The sequence below is a fragment of the Poecilia formosa genome, unplaced genomic scaffold (genome assembly GCF_000485575.1).
Source record: "Poecilia formosa unplaced genomic scaffold, Poecilia_formosa-5.1.2 Scaffold357, whole genome shotgun sequence".
Classification (NCBI taxonomy): domain Eukaryota; kingdom Metazoa; phylum Chordata; class Actinopteri; order Cyprinodontiformes; family Poeciliidae; genus Poecilia; species Poecilia formosa.
Window position 1 is genome coordinate 465,283 of NW_006800296.1, and position 21,842 is coordinate 487,124.

At 37.7% G+C, this 21,842-nt stretch overlaps 2 protein-coding genes and 2 long non-coding RNA genes across 4 annotated transcripts in view; 2 read left to right on the forward strand and 2 right to left on the reverse strand.

Annotated features, from left to right (window-relative positions):
* Positions 1–450: 450 nt before the first annotated feature.
* Positions 451–14,316, forward strand: batf2 (basic leucine zipper ATF-like transcription factor 2). The gene is made up of 3 exons (XM_007574602.2): positions 451–1,403; positions 3,650–3,769; positions 9,793–14,316. The coding sequence occupies exons 1-3, from the start codon at positions 1,311–1,313 to the stop codon at positions 10,627–10,629; spliced, it is 1,050 nt and encodes a 349-aa protein (XP_007574664.1). The 5' UTR covers positions 451–1,310; the 3' UTR covers positions 10,630–14,316.
* Positions 10,887–16,156, reverse strand: LOC107833280 (uncharacterized). Its single transcript, XR_001659005.1, has 2 exons — positions 15,577–16,156; positions 10,887–11,419 (listed from the first exon to the last, which is right to left on the reverse strand). It is a non-coding gene; the product is annotated as an uncharacterized LOC107833280 (long non-coding RNA).
* Positions 16,157–17,092: 936 nt separating this feature from the next.
* ppp2r5b (protein phosphatase 2, regulatory subunit B', beta) overlaps positions 17,093–21,842 on the forward strand; it is a 46,275-nt gene continuing 41,525 nt past the window's right edge. Inside the window, exon 1 of the mRNA XM_007574604.2 lies at positions 17,093–18,250. Within this exon, the coding sequence (XP_007574666.1) occupies positions 18,058–18,250 (193 nt within the window). The 5' untranslated portion in view covers positions 17,093–18,057. The remainder of the gene's footprint in view (positions 18,251–21,842) is intronic.
* The window catches only part of LOC107833283 (uncharacterized), a 48,153-nt gene continuing 45,384 nt past the window's right edge, over positions 19,074–21,842 (reverse strand). The window contains exon 5 of the long non-coding RNA XR_001659008.1: positions 19,074–19,734. This is a non-coding gene — a long non-coding RNA (uncharacterized LOC107833283). The remainder of the gene's footprint in view (positions 19,735–21,842) is intronic.

Genomic DNA, 21,842 nt, shown 5'->3' on the forward strand with positions numbered 1-21,842 from the left:
AGATGGAAACGACAAACAAAAAGCAAAGACGTCTTTGGAGAAGTTGCAAGAGCAAAATCTGATCTGTTACTTCTGTGTAGAAAGTTTTATAGTAAAAGGCGTATTCTTATCTTTAATTTATTCAAATAAGGCGTATCTTTGCTCATCCAACCAGGAGCTATCTCTGACCCTCTATCTGAAGCCTAAAACCCCTGCTGTGTTTACGGCCTTTCACAGATGAGTGTGAAAAGCTACAACTTCTCCTGTATTGTTTTCCACACAGACAAAAGGCAGTTCAAACGATCCTAGCAAACCATCTGCTGGAACTACAGGTAAAATAAAGGTCAAAAAGTCAGAATACATTACAAATTTCAAAACCACAATTAGGCCATTTGAATCAAGACATGTTAAGTTTTAAAACTAGCTTATTTTAAATTTATTTTCTCAACAGGAGCCTGTCTACCAATATGCAATTTCTGATTATATATACATAAATATATATCCCTGAGTGAAATGACTGCAAAGGAATACTTTCCTTTGAACAGAACGTTCGTTTTTGGACTACTGTACACTGTAACTCTGCAGAGGAGCAGAAACAGAGCAGCTTTGTAAAGAAACCTCTGACTCAGTATGATGTTCAGCCTTTGGGTACAAGCTGGAGTCATTAACGGATTCGTGGGAAGTCCTTTTCCACGCAGGTCCAGTAAAAGCAGCTGTCTGTTTTCTGAGGGGGTGGGTTCTGCTCATTTCCCGGCAAAATTGACTCCAGAAATTCCCTGCACGTGGGGGAAGTGCGACCACCTCTCTCCTAATATGGTCAAAGCTTCCGCTTGGAAGAGCGTGGAGCCCTTCACGGGCTGTGGGAAACGGCGGTTACAGTTTTCTTGTTGCCGCAAATGTTTACACCTGGAAACAGATTTCTCTCAGGAAATGTGTAACTGTCCGGTAATCATCACGAATCTTAGTCTGTTTGGCGCCATCTTTGCGGAACACTGGAGCGTCTTTTGTTTACATGTCGGCTAAGTGAAAGTAACAAACAGCAAGTGAAGGTAGCCTACGACAGCTTTAGCATTAACGGGGCCGTTTAAAATAAAGAGAAACCGAAAGAAGCTGCTGCATCATGTTGCATCATCATCATCATCATCTGCCGGGAGTCAAACCGCCTACACTCAAAACTGCTCGGAGCAGCTGACTGAGCGGCTCAGTCCTCACACAGCATCAGCAGCTCACCGAGCTACCTGCAGCCCAGGTGGGTCGGCCTGACTCACCCTGCTAGGCTGGATGTGTGCTGATCCGGACCGGGTGAAAGTCGGTCCTGTTGGAGGAGAAACATGCCCCTGCTGTTCATGGATACTGGGTGTGAGCTTAGCAGCCCCTGCGGCTCCCTGTCAGCGGAGGAGTACAGCAGCAGCACCTCTGCTTTGGTAAGCCCCCATCACCTTTATATACATATATATATATATATATATATATATATATATATATATATATATATATATATATATATATATATATATATATATATATATATTTCACCTAATTAAATTTAACATTTCATTATTATCTAAGCTCGTGTCATATTTGAACTGTATAACAATTACTGTGCAGTATTTGTTCCACAAATAATTATTGTTTGTAGTAATGGTTAGCAGAAATAGTCATATCCCATATGGGGCCCATATTTTAACCACTTTTATATATTTTTAATTGATGTAGTAGATACCCAATCTATAAGTCTATTTAGGCCCCATATGGTCAGATTGAATGGGTACTAAGAGACAACTAATTGGTCACCCTACGCTTTAAGTGGATATTAATATATTATCTGCTTTAATTGTATAACATAGAAAAAAATCCATATGGGCTCCACATTTGGACATGCATCCATTATGTGAAATTAGGGTTGCTACCCGTCCCATAAAATACGGAATCGTCCCGTATTTGGCTGTCAAATGTTGCGTCCCGTATTGAACCGATACGGGACGCGATTTGTTCCTTATTTCTATGAATGTCCGATAGACACGCCTATCACACACATATCAACACTAAGTGTAACAATAATGACCAAAATAAAACACAGGAAATATTAAGGTCAACTAAATTCTCGTGAAGCGAAAGGACCCCAGAACGCTACGGACCGACGCTGTTGCCACGGTTGCCTAGAGACGGACACTATGCAGCCGTCCCTTATTTTTATATCTGAAAGGAGGCAACCCTGTGTGAAATCCCATTTTTATTTCTTTTTTGTTAGAGTCTGTTCGGTTCGGTACACAATTACTTTTGCTTCCGTTATAAAATCTGCCCATATAACCGACACCTACTTCTTTCTTTCTTGCTTTCTTGCTTTTAATTTTTTGGCGTCACACAACACAGTCCATCGATTGGCGGACTGGACATAAAAACGTTATTGCTTGCAACAAGAAAGCGTGTCGCGTACTACTAGCACGTCGTCGCGCTAGCAGTAGGACGCCATGTTTAGGCGTTTGGGTTTAGCCCCGCTTGTTCAGTCAGAGTCCAACTGGCGGTTGAAACGTCTCATAAATACACAAAATAGCGAACTGAACCATACCGCTCAATGGAGACAAGACATTTGTCAGCGTGTTTATTTTCCTACACTTGTAAATGTTAGCTAGATTATGATATATTTTGCTCAGGTTGAATTGTTATAAAGGGGGCCCATAATGGGAGTATTTCTTCTTCTTCTTCTTTTTTCTTTTTTTTTTTAGATTTTTTGTAGTTATAAACTAAAATGGCTCTGTTAGTTCAAATAAGCCATTTCTTGGAAGTGAATCGCATAAGGGATTACGTTCTGTGTACTTCCACCTTCGCTTTGAAATGGGAATATTTACTGCCATTTATAATCCTTATCTTCACTCTGAATCCACAAGACAGCAGCCATGCAGTCATTTGCAGGGACGCCTGCAGGAAGTTTTCAAACTCATGAAACTTAAGAGTAAATTACTAATTAATGTACCGTAAAATATGCTCATTTCCCTCTTGCCATTTCAAGAAAAAAGAAAATCAATGTGACATGTCATGCTGTCTCATGAAGGCCTTACCTAATGCTTCTTTCTGCTCTCTGGACTTCAAGAAAAACTAAAGTTTAACTTGGAAACAGAATCAAAACACTAAATGTTTCCAAACATACATAATCAAGTGAATGGGAATAGGAAGAAACCGGGGAATTTGGTGAATTTATTCCAGTATGTGGATAAAAACTGAACCTGAGAATGAAGCATGATCTTCAGTAACTTTTGGACAAAATCAATGGATTGGTAATACAGTATCAGAAAGCACATTTTATTTCTAAAATGATCCCTGGTTTCATCATTAATATGGGTTTCTGGAAATTAAACCCTGATATTTTTATTTTATAAAAAAATCTATCTGAAATTTGCTCTACTTTCTTTCTATCTCAATATTATCAGTTTTAACTTCACATGTCCACGGTTGCTTATAGTTTTATAGATTTTCTGCTTCAGTTTTAGGGATCAGATGCTGCCTCAGTATAGATTAGCTTTTAAATCTTTATATCTTATCCTTTTATAGCTGCAATTCCAAAACCAGGAGGCACGTGAAGTCAGAGTGAACATAGAGTCAACCTGATCTTTTGAAGTGTGTCATTAACTCTGCAGGGTGGCAATTAAACATTTTACTTTTGGTTTTGCAGGAGAGAGATGGAGAGGGGAACCAGCCTCGGCCCAGAGTGACAAAAAGGCGAGAAAAGAACCGAGACGCGGCGAGGAAAAGCCGGCGCAAACAAACGGAGAGAGCTGATGAGCTGCACGAGGTGCGAAACAATCCCTCCCTGAAAACTGGAGGAAACTTCTGTCTGTTTCTCTTAATGCTTCCTGCATTATTCAACCTCCGACAGTCAGCCGCCTTCCTAGTCACACTGACCCACACACCCTCAGACAGTGTGACAATCAGGGAGTGTGTGTGTGTGTATCTTGTGCAATCGGGCGGCAGGCTTGTAGCCGTTTCTTGTAAATGCTCGGCTTTAAGAGAAGGACTTTCCCTTTGGCCTCTCCTCCACGCTGGCCCGCCCCCTTCTCTCTACCCGCACCACCCATCCACACACAGACAATCCTTTCTCTTCTTCCTCCACTGACTCGTTTCCCCCTCAGAGCTAAATCTGAACTCCTCTCCAACAGTTTATTATGACTTTAAGCCAACCATTATGAAAAATACCTGGAGCTCAGACACATAAAGGACCAGCTCCTTTTTTTTAACGTCTAAGTTATTTCTTTCATTAAAAAAAGTATTAAGTAAATGGTACCTAATATATTTTACATATTTTATACAATTTAAATCAGTTCATTTCATAACATGTAATCTCAAAGCACTTAAAAACTATATGAAGTCTTTGTAGTTATGAATTTATTAAAAATCTGAATTTTCTGGCTTTTTCTCTTGTATTAGGTTTTAAATTGTTAACCTCACTTTATTTTTGATACAAGTATTTCTGTGGCCTGTACCCCTTTGTGTTAGTACTTTATAAATGATAAAACTCAGCTATTTCAAGTAATAGCTGAAATAGCTGGGGATGTGGGTATATTTTACACATCCCTCACAAAAATCAAAAGCTTAAAGTAAAAATAACCCTGATATCTGTCTAGAATAATCACGTGACCACAAAAGCCTAATGTGTCAGATATGATACAAAGAAACCAAAACATGCTTAAAAGAATGCAAATAATTCATTTCTTTACAAATCAGATTTTTTGGATTCTTGTATTATCAGGCTTTAATCATTAATCTTATAAAACCAAACATAATTTTTTATTCAACTATTTCTGTAACCTTTAGATTAGATTGCTATTTCAAGTAAATATTTTTCCAGGTGTATTTCACCTTCTTTAAAAAATGCAAAACATACATAACCCCCCTCCCCAGATATATATGTTTAGAATAAATAAATGAGCACAAAAGCTGAGTACATCAGATATGATGCAAAATAATTGCAGAAAACCTTGTTGATGTAAAAAAAAATATATATATATATATATATATATATATATATGTGTGTGTGTGTTATTTTTTAATATATATATTTTTAAAAAGTAATGCTCAATACTCTTTTTTATTGAAAGAAAAAAAACTTTTATATTTTTAAAAATTAAAATTTTCTGCCAAACATTTATCATATCAGACTTTAAAGGTTGATTTAAAAAAAATATTAACAGGCTATCCAGCTTAGATCATTGATTAATGATTTCCCAAACACCCATTTGGACACAACCTGTTTATGGGCACAAACTCCTGGAAAGCAGAAAAAATAAACCAAAAAGTGACTTTTAACAATGGTTAACCATAAAATATTTGTTTATAAATGCCTTCTATTCAGGGACATGGGCGGTCCTAGATGGGGGCCAGCAGGGGCTTGTGCACCTATAGAACTGGAATTAGAATTTGACTTATTGGACCCTTGAATAAATTTTATGTGTTACCTTGATAGTTTTATGTCAATAATGAATTAAAAATAAAATTTTATCTTCAGCTGTACTGAGATAGGATCACAGTTTTCATCTCAGGGGTCTGAAACCTGCAGCTCCAGAGCCACAAGTGGCTCTTTGGCTCTAAGTATATTAAATTATGAAATACTGCCATTATTTTTTTATTTCATTCTTTTGTTCTTTGTCCCTCTGACTGACAAAAATACAATAAATAGCATAAATATCTGCACGACCATACGCAACTGAACATTTTTTTTTTAAATTATCTGTCAAAGGATCTCTGAAAAAGATGTTAAATGAAGCTGAACTGATTTGAACTAAACTAAAATACATTAAATGAAATCACAATAAATTAAAATTAACTTAACATATTTCTGTTAAACTATCTTTAAAATAAATTGCACTTAAACTGTTGTAAACTGCAAAGAAATCCACTCTAAAGACGGTGTGGAGGGGAATACTGTACTGTGTTTGTGTTTCACTTTGACCAAAATACGTCACAGAAATTCAGTAAGTGATGCGCCTGTTAAATGGCATTTTGAAAGCTGTAATCTCAAAGACGAGGGGAAATCCCAGCAAATAGCTTAGAACAGGTGCTGCCACTCCCAGAAATGCAGCCGGTAAAAGGTAGACAAAAAAAACCCTCCACTCATTATACACATTACTATCCAGAGACAAGTCACTGAAAACAGAAAAGAATTTAATGTTAGATCTCAGAATTCTGACTGTAATTTTGTAATTCTGAGATTAAAGTCAGAATTCTAACTTTTTCCTCAGAATTCAATTTTTTCCTCAAATTCTGACTTTATTTTTGGAATTATTATTATTATTTTTTCCCCAAAGAAATGGCCCACTTTAGAATTCTGGTTTTAATTTTGGAATTCTGACTCTTTTTTTTTTTTTTTTAAATCTGAATTTTTAGAATTCTGATTTATTTTAGAATTCTGACTTTAATTTCAGAATTCTAAGGTTAAAGTCAGAATTCTGACTTTTTTGTCAGAATTCTGAGAAAGTCAGAATTCATTTTGGTTTTTGTTTTTTTTTCATTGGCCACTAACGTTAAGCTAAGGAGTCTAATAAATGTAACAAAACAAACAAAAAACACTCCCTTAAAACTGGTAAAGTGCTGGACTGAACAGAAACGAAAAACGTTAAACAGATCATGACAAATGAGTCATGACTCAAGATTTTTGCACAGTAAAGGTCTTGTCAAGGTTCCAAGACAAGTAGCCAAAAGAATAAAATTTCTATGGTAAAGTCAATAATTTAATTTATTTAAAAGAGATAACATGGCCAAAGTTTAAATCCTTATGTTCATAAGCCTGTTGTGTATTTCAGACAAGCATCTGTCCATCAAAGAGAAAGTGAAACCTATAACACCTAAACAGTTCCTTGACCTGTGTGAATGCCCCGGGCGTTGCGTCTATTGGAGCCGGTCGGATGAGCTTTAATGTAATCGCTCGGGTTTTATGAATGGGTGTGTCTCTGTCATGTGTAGTAAGTCCTGACTTTTGTTTTTTGTCTTTCATCTCTTTCACTTCTGCTTTCAGTGTGTCGTTTAACCACATTTTGAAGAAGCATGGCGACCACAAGCTGCTTGATTTAAAAAAAAAAAATTAAAAGCACAGCGTTGTGTCAGCGATTCAGTGCCCAACTACACTATCTGGAGCGAGAGAAGATCCTCAGTGTGGCTTTATTTGAGGGATGCTTTGTTATTTTGAGCAATGTCCAAGTACAAAGTTTGAGGTTTAAGTTGCTTATAGAAATAGGAAGCTTAATAACATATTTTTTTATAAGGGAGACTTCGCTAACGTTGTAGCAACACAGTTCAAACGCAACAATCACTCTATCTCAGATTTGTTGCAAATCCTTTAGGGAATTCCACAGGGTTTAATACGTGGCTCCCTGTAGAAACTGTGTATTGAAGAAAAGTTTACTTGTTTCCACATAAAAATTAAGAAAGAAGGAAATGACTGCTTAGTACCTGAACACATGCTGAGAGGGTGAGTACATAAGGATGACTCTACTCACACTTCCTTTACATACACACACGCTTCTGCTAATTTGCTAATGCACTACTAGCAGAGCTAACTTTTTATTTTGCATTTTGCTAAGTTTGTAAACAGCGCATTTAGCTTCCCGTAATAAAATTTTTCATGATAAATTCTAAGTATTAATTTACATGGCTCTGTGTAAAACTCCCAGTAGGTCAGGAGTTTCTTAAATACTCGGACCAGCCCGTCTGATACCAACAATCAAAGTCACTTATAGTATATTCACTTAAATCAACGTTTGTACCCCATTCTGATGCTTGGCTTAAACTGCAGGAATTCATCTTCAACATGTTAAGTGAAATCCTGTTTCTGTTAACAACCCAGGGTTTCCCCCAGTGTATGATAAGCCTGGCGGGCCACCAGGCTTCACTTGTGCCCCCACCAGGCTAAGCATTGCTTATTTATTTAAGTCTTTTTAAAATGTTTGCATTTTTTCAGACTTTATAGTTGGTGTTCAGGTATTAATCTTTCAATAACACAAAATTATCAAGTGATATTTTCAAATTTCCTGTCAACTCTAAAAAGTTTTTAACTCAAAAACACGACGGGACGCTGGATGAATGGCTGCCCAACCACCAGACTTAGCAAGTTTTCTGGGGGAAACTGTGCACCAACCAGGGCTTTCTCTGTCATGGGCCCTAAGTTATGGAACGACTTACCTTTGCAGGTCAGAGAGGCCCCTTCACTGTCCACTTTTAAAGCTCGTCTTAAAACCCATCTATTTTATTTGGCTTTCAACTCCAGCGGGATCTAGTTTTAAATTGTATGATTTTGTTTTTAAACTGTAAGCTTTTTATTTTTCTTAATTGTTATGTTGTGTTTTGATGTACAGCACTTTGTATCAGCTGTGGTTATTTTAAAGTGCTTTATAAATAAAGTTGGTATGGTATGGTAACCAATTGTATATAGAAAGAAAATAACAATGGGTCACATTGTGGAACCCCTTTATGGACCTAATTACCTTAGATCTAGCTACAGGATGCAAATCATTCTGCTTATTTACTAAGCCCTTCACTTAAGACAGCATCAAAGGCTTTGTAAACACAGACAGGAAGAGCTGCTTCTGTTGTGTCACTGACAAACTTTATAGCTGCAGTTATGTCCTTTATAACAGCAACTTATTTTCTAATTAAACTCTTGAGTTTAGCACTGATCAACAGGGGATGGCCGTCCTTGTTTGATCATCCACTCACTCGTTTCATGCTGAGCTCGCTGAGCTGTCTATTAACAGCCATATTTCATTTCTCCTTGGGGACTGTGGTGTGAACCGGGCATCATCCTCTCGGTGACTTTCATGCTTTCTGCTGCAGCTCTCTCAAAGCCTCAGAGTCTTTGCTATCTAATTACAGCAGCCGTCAGGCCTGGCGTTATTGTATGTGGGATTTTTATGGCCGATGAGGGGATTGATAAAGGGGACCTTCACGTTCTGTGCGTTTTTATTTTTTAATTCGGGTCTCAAACTGCTTCTAGAAACAGACCAAACACTTAAAAAAAACACCTAGTTAGTTTGTGGCAATAAGTTCATGTTTTATGGTTCTGTTTCCTCCTGAATGTAACGTCACAAATCAGCAACCTCAGTGAAGCAGGTTACCTAGCAACCAAAGCTGAGCTCTAACCCGTCACCTAGCAACCCAAGCTGAGTTCCGCCACGTTTGGTTTTACAGCTGTGTGCGCTGTACAATGGCTGCTGACATTGACAAGTGTTTTGTTTACTTACCATCCAGAAACCACTGGCTGCTTTCTGGCTGCTCGTGCACAATAATATTTTCAAATTTATTGATATTTATTGATACTCTTATTGAACATTGGAGAAAATGGAAAAAAAGAAAACAACAACAAAACAATCCTGACAGTATGGGCGTTTTTTTTTTTTAATCAGTTGGAATTTATCAATATGATAAATGAAAATTATTGAAGTAATTTAAAACGATACTATAAATGCCTATCCCGAGTTGACTTAGTGTTCAGAAACTACTTGCTGCATCTTTGTAGGTTGTGCAGAAGGCTCTACTAATGCTTTCAAAAATGTACGGCTGTTTGTGGGTATGAATTTTGAGTTGGAGGGCGTGGCCAGCAGCAGTTTATGTGGATTTAAAGTGACAAAGGCCCTAAAACATCTCATTATGAAAGGCAGAACTGAGCAGACTAAAATCTCATTATCTAAGAATAATTTTGGTTAAAAAAATGTAATGAACTTGTTTTGTATAGACCATAGACCTATCCTAACCTGTTTAAGAAAGCATACTCTGAAACCTTTAATAACGAAACCCCATCACTCATCTTCTTGCCTCTTGTTTCTTTAGGAGCTGCAGAGTCTTGAGCAGTCAAATTCAGCTCTGCAGAAGGAAATTGCAAAGCTGAAGAAAGACCTCCGCCTCTATGAGACGGCGCTGGAACGCCACAAACCTCACTGCCGCCTAAAGGACGCCGCTTCGTCCCTGGCAGATCTCAAAACCAGCTCCGCTCCTCTGCAGGACTCTTCCTCCTTAAACACCAGAGCGGGTTTAAAAGCCTTCAGTGACCCTGAAAAGACTCGCCTCCCGTCTTCATCTTCCTCTCCAGCAGCAGCAGCATCAGCAGCCTCGTCGGCTAAACTCCCCGTCACATCGTCCTCATCGACTTCTCCCTATTGTGCCTCTTTCTCCACACATCCAGCTCCTCATTCTTTGTTTTGTGAACTGCCTCCCAGCTTCGTTCCCCCAACAGCAGCTCAGCTACTGACCAACAACGCTAACACAACTGCCTCAGCATCTCAAAGCAGTTCCTTTACAGACGATTCATTTTCAAGAACCCTCAGTTCCTCCTTTGCAGCTGCACCTGCAGTGCATTCCTCCTCAGCTTTACCAAAGCAAAGTACTCCCAGGAATCTGCCTCAGTTTCCTCCCTGCAGGTTCGGTGGAAGCAGTGCTGCTACCTTAGTGACCTCTCCCCCTGCTGCTCCTCTAGCCTCCATCGACGGCTACGATCACCAGGTTTCTCCGGCTCCTGAGTCTCTGCTGTCCCTGCTCACCGTGCCCAGCCCTCTGAATCACTGTCAGACCAGCTTTAATGCACCAGCACCAGCCGGCTCTAAAGACATGTCTCTCTCTGAGCTGCTGGAGGTCAACGAGTGGATCCTGAGTGGCTTCGGCAACCAGTAGCATCACGGAATAGCTGCTTGTTTTTATTACAATGAGAGAAGTCCAACTGGCTGAAGAAAATAAGACACAACCAATGTCTCACACTGCAAAAACAAAAAGTCTCACCAAGTATTTTTGGTCCACTTTCTAGTGCAAACACCCCAGTTTACTTCAAATTAGACAAAACTAACCTACAAGTTACGATTCAGAAGAAATGGGAGCTTTTCACTTAAAGTTGTTTTGCATCAAGCCGTATTAGGTCTTTATAGCAAGGAATCGTTATATAATCCCAACAATAAGATCATTTTCTAGTCATTTTTATATCAATAATAACAACCTTAAACTAAAAATAACTTTTATTTCAGCAGTATTATTTTCCACTTCAATATTCAGTTATAGTAATGCCAGAAAAAAAACAAAAAACATGTTTCTGCTCTACCATCACAAATATAAATAGGAATAAAGTTTGCAGAGGGAACGGGTCGCCCAGGCCCTCGTTTATGTAAGAACCACCACTGGACAGAGCAGAAAAAGCTCTTTCCTGGAATTACTGATCCCATGAAAGATCAAGATACTTTAAATATTTCACACATTTTCCAAGAAATACGTCTGTATCTGTTGTCTGGTAATAAATGAGTAAAGCTGCAGCTCTCAGAGAATGAAACGACTTAAGAAAAGAAGGATGATGCATCTTTCAGCTCCTGTGTCAGGCCTTTGCCTGATTTTGTTCCTGTTCTGTTTTGAGCCCAATACTTCTTCATTTGTCCTCTGTTTGTGCGGCATGTAGTCCTTGGTCAGCGACCACAGAGGCCTGCAGAAAGCAAGAAAAACGACTCATCAGGATCCACTTAAGAGATTTCAAAACTTGTTGGAAGGAATACATAAATGCAGTATGTGTCTTTGAGAAAGTTTTACACATGATAAAATCAAAACAAAGAGTTTTATTTCTGTCTAGTTTGCCAAAATCTAAAAAGCAAAAACACAGCAAACCCCAGATTTGCTTTTTCAATCTCAGAGGTTCAGTTAATTTTCTCAGATAACACACTCTTGACTTCCAACAGTTGATTAATCTGTCGCTTATTCTGATGATTAATCAATTAATCAAATAAAAAAAGTTGGCACATTCTGCAGATTTTTCATCAAAGTCTTTTTTATGCAACATTTGAAATACATTAAAGTATTAAAATTAACATTGTATTGCCTAAAGTGCAATAACACAGCATTCCTTTAGTGAACACTTGATTATTTGTAACAAATGATGCATCTGCAGCTAACAAACACTTGTAACATGTGAAAAGCTCAGCTGTTTCTGCTTGATTTAGCTTTTATAGAGTGCAGAGATGATGTATTGATTATTTGTTGGATGAACAGATTAATAATTGGACGGAAAAAGGTGCTTAATAGAAGAGTTTAAATTAGGTGAAGCTAAAACTATATTAATTGAGGAGTTCTGGGTAGAACGTATTTACAGACAGATTTTATCTTAAGTGCAAAATGTATGTATTTTTGTAAAGCTTTGGTTTAATCACTGAGTGTGTCGTTCTTTCATCAAATAGTCTCTTTTTTGAGTCTCTTTTCTTCAGTTAACGATTATTTCAGTAATCGATTAATCGTTTCAGGCCTAATATTTCTTAAACTGGATTTGAACTGATGACTCCTGAAATCTGCCGCTCACACCGGGACTCAAACTCTGCAACGTCAACTGAACTGAGTCACTCTGTTTCTAAGAACTGCAGATAAATCGCTCCTGGTCGTCAGCTGTTTCTTCATTTAGAAAGAAACAGTTGGTTCTGTAAACTTTTGAGTCCACGCCAGCACAGGCTGCACTTCCCTGCAGGTTCATGGAAATGTAATTTGTAGATATTTGGATCCCAAACTGAACCAGACAGCTGTGGCTGCATATTTTGTAAACTTATTTTTGTATGTAAAGACGCCGTGGGATTTGTCTTCCCTGTCTGCTGCTGCTTTTTTATTTCTACACTGCAAATCCAGTTCCTCAAACACTACAGTGTGTTTTATTTGTGCTTTGGGACGAAGCAGTGCAATGTGAACTAATCTGGTTTCAGTCGTTTTGTCTGTGCTGCTGTGGGCTGAAGCAGGTACCAAATGTAAATGTGGTGGTGAAGAAACCTTCAGGCTGGTCTGAGTCACGACTCGCTGCAGCAGAGCGTCGCGTTGAGCTGACATGCAACACCGAACACGCAGCGATCCCTCCAGGTCGTTTGTTTAGTTATGTTTCAGATCATAAAATACGTTTTGCATCAACATCTTTTTCCAAATTTTGCATAAATATGAGAGTAAATGCCAGTCGCCAGCGTACATAACCAATACTTATTATTTTTTGAATATTTAACTCTTTTAATGCCAGTTTTAGCCACAAAAAGTGGATTTTATCATCGTTTTTTTTCAGAGGAACGTCAGAAGTTTGGCTGCAAAAGTTTTATGTTTTAGAAAGATGTTGCTAGTAAAAGTAGAAAACAGAGTAAACTGCTCCATCTGTGGGCCAAGGACACAAAGTGTGACCTCTTAAATATAGTTATGGAAATATTACACTTCAATATTCATCAGTCAAATATCACATAATATTCTGATTTTTTTAACCTGTTCAACTATCTTTTTTTTTAAACACAAAGTTTTTTCTTTCCTCTCTTAAATATTCAAATTGGATTCTGAGAGGTTTGGTAGTTTCAGGTATATATATATTTTTTAAACTGTAAATAAATTGCTTAATCTGTATCCCTTGGACACAAAAATGCTCTGCTGCACACTGCAGTAGAAATAATTTATATTTCTATAACTTGTATTTTCCATTTTTTTTATTTAATCTTAGCATCAGCTCCCTTCAAACATAGCAAAAATGAACATGATTCTGATCTATTTTTCCTTTGGAAACAAATGAAAAAGTCATCAGAAAATTGATTTTTCCATCCATTATTACACATAAAAACAAATTTACCTTGTGGAAAAAAATAAAACATGAAAATCTGAAGGGATTTCAACATGAGTGAATTAAAGAAGCGACAGATTGTTCAGTTTAGCTCAGAAAAGCTCATGGAGGAGAAACATCTCTAAAAACCCCCACATTTTTTATACATTTTATGCATCAACACAACCCAAGTTAAACAGGTTATGGTTTTAATGTTAGAAGATCTTCTGAGGATTAGAAAGGAAAACATTCATACTCTGAATAAAACATCCATGTTGGATGGATTACAGAATGTGAAGCTGCAGATGTTATTTTTTCTAATTATGCTCTTCTGATTTATATGTCACTAAATTTTATTGTCTTACAAACCAGAAGTTGCCAAAAATGCTGAATGAGTTTAGTTTGGATGAAAGAGATTCATCCAAACTAGAGAGGTTTTTAGGGACCATTTAATTATTTAATTGTCTTGCTTTGGATAAAAATGCTGCATTAACTTCGTTTTTACTTAATTTCTACTTTTAATGTATTTTTTCTTACATCTAGGAAAAGGCCAGTGCTTTTATTTAAATAACGATTTAGATTTCTCTAATGATTCTGTCCCTTTAATTAAATATAAAATATAGTGTTTATGCATATATATATAAATAGAGAGAGGAAATATATGGATTTATATTAACAATTCAGTGTGTTTTTAAGAGTGTGTGTATTTATCAGATGTATTTATGCTGTGGTTGTGTATTTTTGTGTAAAACAATGCGAAATAAAAGCTTTTCTTTAATGCACACATCTTTTTCTCTCTGTTTAACTCCATGATAAAAACATTAAATTAAATCAAATTCATGCATGTTTTTCTCCTGAAGTGTGTTCTCTCTTAGTTTGATTTTAGGATTTTGTAGAATGAAAACGTGAAACTTTCTATTCATAAATATGTGCAAATCTGAACTGCAGATGACTCCATTTTACACCGAAAAATAACTTTAAAGCAAAATGGTGGAAATGTCCAAACATCTTCATTTAGTTAGTCAGAGAAGAGGCGTTTAAAACAGACAGATTGCAGAGCAAAGAAAAGGAAAAACAGGTCAAGAACCAGGAAGGATACCAGGAAGAAGGTTAATAAAAATGGATGCTTTGCTTTTCCTTACAAAGCAAAGTAAGGTACTAAATCTTTTTTTGAAATCAGTTAAAATATCACAAAAATATAACTTTAAAAAGAGCCCATCTTAGTCTAACAGTCAAAAGTATTGCAGATGCATTTTATTTAGAAAATATTAGATAAGCTGTATAAAAACAATCTGCAACTAAGCGAACTTTATGTGAATTTTGCACAGAAAAACCCACAAATACTTAATGCAAGCAGGAGGTTCTTACAATTTAGACAGATGGTCATATTGTTATGCCTAGTCCGTGTATTTTGCTGTAAATAAAACAGCTTGAGTAATATAAAAATCTATGTCAAAAAATGAAATGTTTATACAACTTTTTTATAATTCAGACGAAATAAATGATCAAGTTTTAACGACTCAACAATCAAATCTTTACTAATCAAACCAACACAGAGATTTGAACAAGAATGAAAACTTTACAGCTGAAAAAAATTATGATTTTTAACCCAGCCTTGGATTTTAAGAAAACTTTTTTCAAGAAAGATATTCAAAGTTGAAGTAACGTGACAGATTTTACAGTGTAAGCATTTCTTAAAACGCACTAAAAACTATTTTAATGGAGAAAAAGATGTTTCCTGGACTCCTTTAATCAGTTGTAGTGAAATTATATCAACATATTGGTGATTATTTCAGTGAAGAATATCAATAAAACTGAAACAACACAAATAAAACAACCGTAATAAATTTGGTCTGTGTTTGTTTTGGTGTTTATCTTGCGCCATCATCAGGACAAAAATAAAATAAAAATAAAAAATATGTTGAATCAGTTTGAATATTTCTCCTTTTGCGCTGCAGCTAATGATCTGAAGTTAGTTTTCTTTTAGAGAGGGAATAAAACAATAGGACCTGATCGGAGGAAGATGAGGGGATTGTCGGTACCTGGACGCTGGATGGTCTGATTGGGAGGAACAATAGGAGGAAGCTTGATGCTCAACTTACAACCATTCCAGGAGGAGGAGGAGGAGAAACCGGGTATGGAGGGAGGAAGAGGAAGAGGAGGGGAAGGGAGTCAGACAGACACACCGATGGACGTCAAAGCGCTGCTGGAGGTCAGAAGGAGATATTCTACAATCAAATCGCACGAATGTTGCAGATTTTCTGCAGAAAATATTACAGAAAGGCGCAAAAATGATCCGAATGAAATAAATAAATCCTCCTAAAGCCACATTCCTAAAATAAATAAGCCATATAAATAAATAAATCAATGCCGTAGCGTCATCTGCAGTGAGGAGCCTTTCTCTCTCGTCTTGCGCCACCTTTCAGTAGTCAAGGCGGTCAGAGTGGGGCGAGGGCGCATCCGGTTGGTGCTGTCAAAATAAAAGCTTGCGCAGTTAAACCAGTCAGTAAAAAAAGGTTTCTATTCACATCTGTAAGTCAATTTTCTAAACACAATATCTGTATCTGTCTATAAAATTAAAGAAAATGTGATTTCATATCAGTTAAAAGCAAAATCCATCCAGACCTGCTGAACAACATCGGAGGGTTGATGAAGTGAAATGTTTTGTGATTTTAAACTGAGTCTGCTTCTCAATCCTCTGAAGACTTGTTATCCTAGTTGCTTGTGCGCCTGTACCAACTACACTTCTTCCTTCCACTCAACTTTACTTTACACTTCAAACCTGAACATAGCACTCTGTGAATACACTGAAAAAGGAGAGTGGAGCCCCAACTTTGGAAAAAAAATTGTTAATTTGCTATTTGTGATCAAATTAAGTCTGTCGAACTTATTTTATTCACGTTTAACATGACAACTTCATATATTTTAAACTTAATTTAAAATATATGAGCTATTTTTTTTTTAAGTTGAATCATTTATTTTTTTTTTCAGTTGCTTGTCCTGTGTAAGATTTCAGTGACCGTCTGCTGCCCATTCCGGTTTATAATGATGGTTTAGTTTACCTCGCCCCAGAATATTGGTTTTCTAATTCCTCGTCACGAAGTTAACAGAAATAAATCAGTGTGTGGACTGAATTAATTTCAAAAAGGTATATATCTTAGGATAAATATATAGAATTATGACAATACTGAGAAAAACAAATTCTGAGAGTAAAGTAATATGATAATTAAGTCGAAATAATATGACAAAAAAATTATGGCCAGACTAAAAAACATTATTTTTTAATTACAAGAATACAGTCATAGTATTACGTGAATGAAGCTGAAATTAAACGATGGAGTATTAGGGCCATAATGAGATTTTTTTTTAAATTTAATGAGAATAAAGTCACAATAAAATTACCAGGATAGAGTGGTAATTTTATGACTTTATTTTTGTGACATTAAAACTTTATTATCACAATGAGTGTCTAATAATCCGCTGTAATAAAGTGAGTTTCGTTAATTATAAATAAAAGTGGGACAAATGTTGGTCAATTGGCTGTGATTTAATTTGAAAAGGCAGACTGGATCATTTCCGGTCGTCTCGTTCGCTTTGACGCAAATCTGGCGCTGTAATAACCGGATAACGGGAACCGAGAAGGAGGACGGCAGCAAAACGGATCAGTCGGTCAGTCGGTGTGTGTTTCTCCCGTTGTGTAACGCAGGCCCTGAGTTTCTCCTCTAGGCGGAGCGGCTCCTTCTCTCCTCTTTGTCTGCTTTCTGCTCCTCGGAGGTGGGACCTGACCGGAGCGCGGCTCGGCGGCGGAGGACCTGCACATGTCGGCTCCGTTTGTTTCTCCGCCCTGATATCGGCTGGAGGACGGCAGCGGGAGGAGGAGCAGGTGGAGAACAATCACCGAACCGCAGGGAGTCAAATAGAAATATATAAATGTGTTAATGAGAGGAGCGTCTGAGACAATCAGGAGAGGATGCGATAAAAACAAGAGAGAAGGACACCAGTGATGCGGCAGCCGAGGTGGGCCCAGATTGATGATTTTATGATATCATCATCCACCGCCAGGACCGGATCCGATTAATAAGGAGGATAAACCACAAACTGATCGGGAATCTGTGTTTCCCCCCGCACTCCCCTCTGGGATAAGCAGGAGGCGCTCTGCGGGTTTTCTTCATCAGCCTGTTATTATCCTGAATGAACATCCACGTTTAGGCCGATGACCGAGTCTGGAGCCTGTGTGACGCCAGTACAGCAGCAGAGGTGTGTGTCTGAGCATCACTGGGAAGGAGCAGCCAGCCCATTTCCATCTGTGCGTAAAACAAACCAGGAGATTCAGGCGATGCGGCCATCAGTCCGGCTCTCATAGAGGCGCAAATCAGGACTGGACCTCCAGAGATATTCCTCCCCCCTCCTGCGCATTTCCATCCTAATCAACTGATTATCCATCTGTGATTCACAAAGCCACCCACTCCATCCATCCATCCACCCATCCATCCTCCGTTACGCGCTCCACATCTGCAGCCGTCATGGAGACCACCAAGCTGCCCCCGTCCAGCCCCTCCTCGCCGACCACCAGCTTCTCGGTGCCGTCCGCGGAGAAGGTGGACGGCTTTCCGCGCAGGTCGATGCGCAGAGCGCGGCAGAGGAGGTCCCACAGCTCGTCCCAGTTCCGCTACCAGAGCTCCCAGGTGGAGCTCACCCCGCTGCCCCTGCTCAAAGGTGAGAGACAAAAGACGCACACACAATTTCTACAAAGACTGTCAACTCACCTCCGACACAGATGAAACCCTCCCACTCTATTATAGTCTCTATTTTCAACCCGTCATTTTTACTAGAAGCTTAAGCTAACCTGAATGTGTACCAGCCTACTCTGGTAGATTGACAAAACCACTTTGAAGAGATTTTTCATCACTTTATTCTCTCTTCCCTTTTTCCCATCTTTAGCTCTCTGTCATCAGATAAAACAATTCAAATGAAAATATAAAAAGCGCCCACTAGCTTTGTTCTCTATTAGGAATCTTATTTCCGCCATATTCTGGCGCCCCCTCCAGCGCAGCGCCCCTATGCCTCACATATAGAGCCACTTTTGCCACTGAACAGGCATCCACATCTTTTTTCTTTCTTTTTCTCTTCAAAAGGTGAAGCTGACGTGTTCTGTAAACCCGTTACTCTCAGAGTGATATATTTAAAGTGTTTATTTCTTCTTAATTTTGATAATTAACACTTAAAGCTAATGAAAACCCAAATTTAACTGATCATAAATTAATTTTTAATGCAAAAATGCCAGCCTTCTGAACTACTTTTGTTTGTAATTGATTATTCTGACAATGAATCCATTAATCGGAAAGAAATGGCAGATTCTGCAGGCATATTAGAAATATATTGAAATATGGAAATAAACAAACAATTAAATTCCTTTTTTAAGTAAGAAAATATTTTTTTGCCCAAAAAAAAAAAAAAAAAAAATAAATTAACCAAAAACTGAACAATTGGAACAAAAGAAGCAACCAAAAACTCAAAAAAACATCAAAGCTCAGCCCTCTTAGCATCAGTACAAAGCACGACTAATCTATTGATTATTTTATTATTTCACCAGTCATTAACTGGATAGTAAAAGCTGCTTACCATCCAGCTTTCTTCTGGTAAATTGTGTCTTTATTTCGCTAAAGTTGTCGCAGGCTGGCGCTAATACCCCGTCGTACAACTCAAAGAGGGAAAGACTGAGATAAAAGCTAATTCTTTGGAAATGTTTTCTGTCATTTGTAATTTCCTTTTTAGAAAAGAAAGTGGGAATCAATTAAAATCGCATCCGGTTTGAAAAAACACATATCATATCGCCCAGCCCTAAGTAAAGATAACAACATTTAGATACAAAGACAAAAACAAGTCCAGCTTAGTTTAGGCAAACTGGACAGACCATAAACTGATGTTGAATCTCTGGAATCGTCTGGACTGAAGCCGTGAAGCTTTCCCCTCTTAGCCTTCACTGAATCACAGCATCAGTTCGTCTCCCTGACTGATTGATTTGGGAAACGGGCGCAGCAGCCCCTCCATCACAGGAACATTTTCTCCTTTTTCAGCTGCGGACTGGACTCACTTCCTGACTGCCATGAAATACATAACCATGAGTAACCTTTGTGCCAAACTGGATGGGGATCTGGAGATGCAGATCTGTTGTTGCCATAGTTCTGGTCCCTCGGCTCCTGAAAACACACAGAGGAAACTTTTAATCTACCTGAAGGCTGCAGAGCAGGTGGAATCAACAACATGTTGCATTTAAGTCGCAGCGTATGATCTCTGTGGGAATCGGCCTGCGGTTTGATGCACGTTTGTTTTCTGTGGCAGAATTTGTGTTTTTGCAGTGAGATGCATGTCAATACTTTTGGCTCTTTTCTTTTCGGTGTCTGAGTCAATAACTAGGATTGTCATGATAGCAAATTTTGATGGACGATAAATTGTCCCAGAAGTTATTGCGATAAACGACAACGTTGTTGTTTTGAGGCCATTTTCAAGAAATGTAATGACAATGGCAAAAATGAACAAACTTTAATTTTGTAAAGAACATGTAGCACTTGAACTGGAAGATATTTTCAATATTCAGCATAAAACGTAACAACAAAAATTAAAAAGTAAAAGGGAAACAGAAACTAAAATAAAATGGATCATGAAGTTTTCCTTCTCAAAGACCAATAAACTTTAATTTTGAAAAGAGCATTTAGCACTGGAGCACTTACAAGAAAAATAAACAATAAATAAATAAAATGCTAAAATAAATCCTCCCAACCAAAACATGAACAAACAACCAAAAACAATAAACAGAGATATAAACCACACAAAACTGAAACATAAATGAATTGGCAGAAAAACTTCCCTTTAAAAATGATTAATAATCAGAATTATGGAGCTCATTTCAGCTTATAATGTGATTAACTGATTTATTTGATTTATTATTGATTGATTTATTGACAATCAATAAATCTGATGAGGTAGAAAATAAACATTGAAAACCTCAAGTACCGTTAAATCAAAACTAGATGTAAACAACCAGCAATGTTAATCTAAACAGACATCTATAAATAATCTGCAAAATTTGGAAATTCATTTCAAATGATTTAAAAAATTCACCTTAAATAATTTACAATTTTAAATAATTGACACAATTAATTTTAAATAATTTACTATCTGTTACAAATGGCATTAGCTGACCGATGAGCTCCGTCCTTATCTGAGCTCTTCCTGCTCCGCCCCTCTTGTGTCTCGTGTGTTTTTGCAACATGGCCGACTGTTTGTGTTTTTATTTTGCTCTGACCCCGCTTTATAAACCCATCCTCCCTCTGTGCAGTCGGCGATCTCCTCCCATTAACTCTGAACTGAGGGAAATCGTTTCTGCTTTCAGAGAAGCTCTGAGATCCCTCTGTCTGTCCTCTCTTATGTGTTTTTACACTTCATTTCCTCCAGCTTTAACGTCCTGCCAGGGCGGGGTAAAGTGGTTTGGTTTTTATTGCACCTTTTAGTTCAGCTCTGACTTTGCATACATACATGATGCTGCAGCAGGCAGGCGTCCCGGCTGTTGCATGGCTGCTGCAGCAGCCTGGTGCAGGAGGAGCGTCTGCTGTGGGGAAGTCTCTCCCGTTGTCGATATGTGGGCCAAATGTGAACACACTCTGCCTTCATGCACATCATGTTCCTTCTGCTGAGCTTCTTGCTAACAGAAACAGAGTCAGATGTACAGCAGGATAACTAGATACTGTCTAATCTTTTCTATTAACTAATGAACACAAGAGAAACATTCATGTCTTATTCATTCTGCCTAATTTAAACAAACTATTCTCTTTTGGGGTTGAATTATAATTTTAACATACTGAGTAGGGATGCACCGATCTGCTTTTTTTTTTTTACTTCCGATACCGATATCGGATGTTTAATATTGGCCGAAACCGATCCGATACAGAACTGAATTGACTTAAAAGGTTTCCTTTTTTAAGTACAGACACAAATGTACTGAATTACACATTTATTTAATAACTCTGCAAACTTTAAAACACCAACAGCTTCTCAAGCTTGTGAAGTTAATTTGTTCAGTCAGCGCAATTAGAAGTACAGCAGCCGATATAAAGCAAATAATAAACTAAAGCTGACAAAAACATGTAAAAACAAACTGCAACAGAAATGGTTCAGAAAATGTAAAATAAATAATAAAGTGTGACGTTGATCAGAGCACAAAGCATAGAATTACAGAGAACAGATCTGCCTGTATGGATCAGGCACATTGTCACAAATCGATCTAGATTTTTTAAATATCTGGACTGAG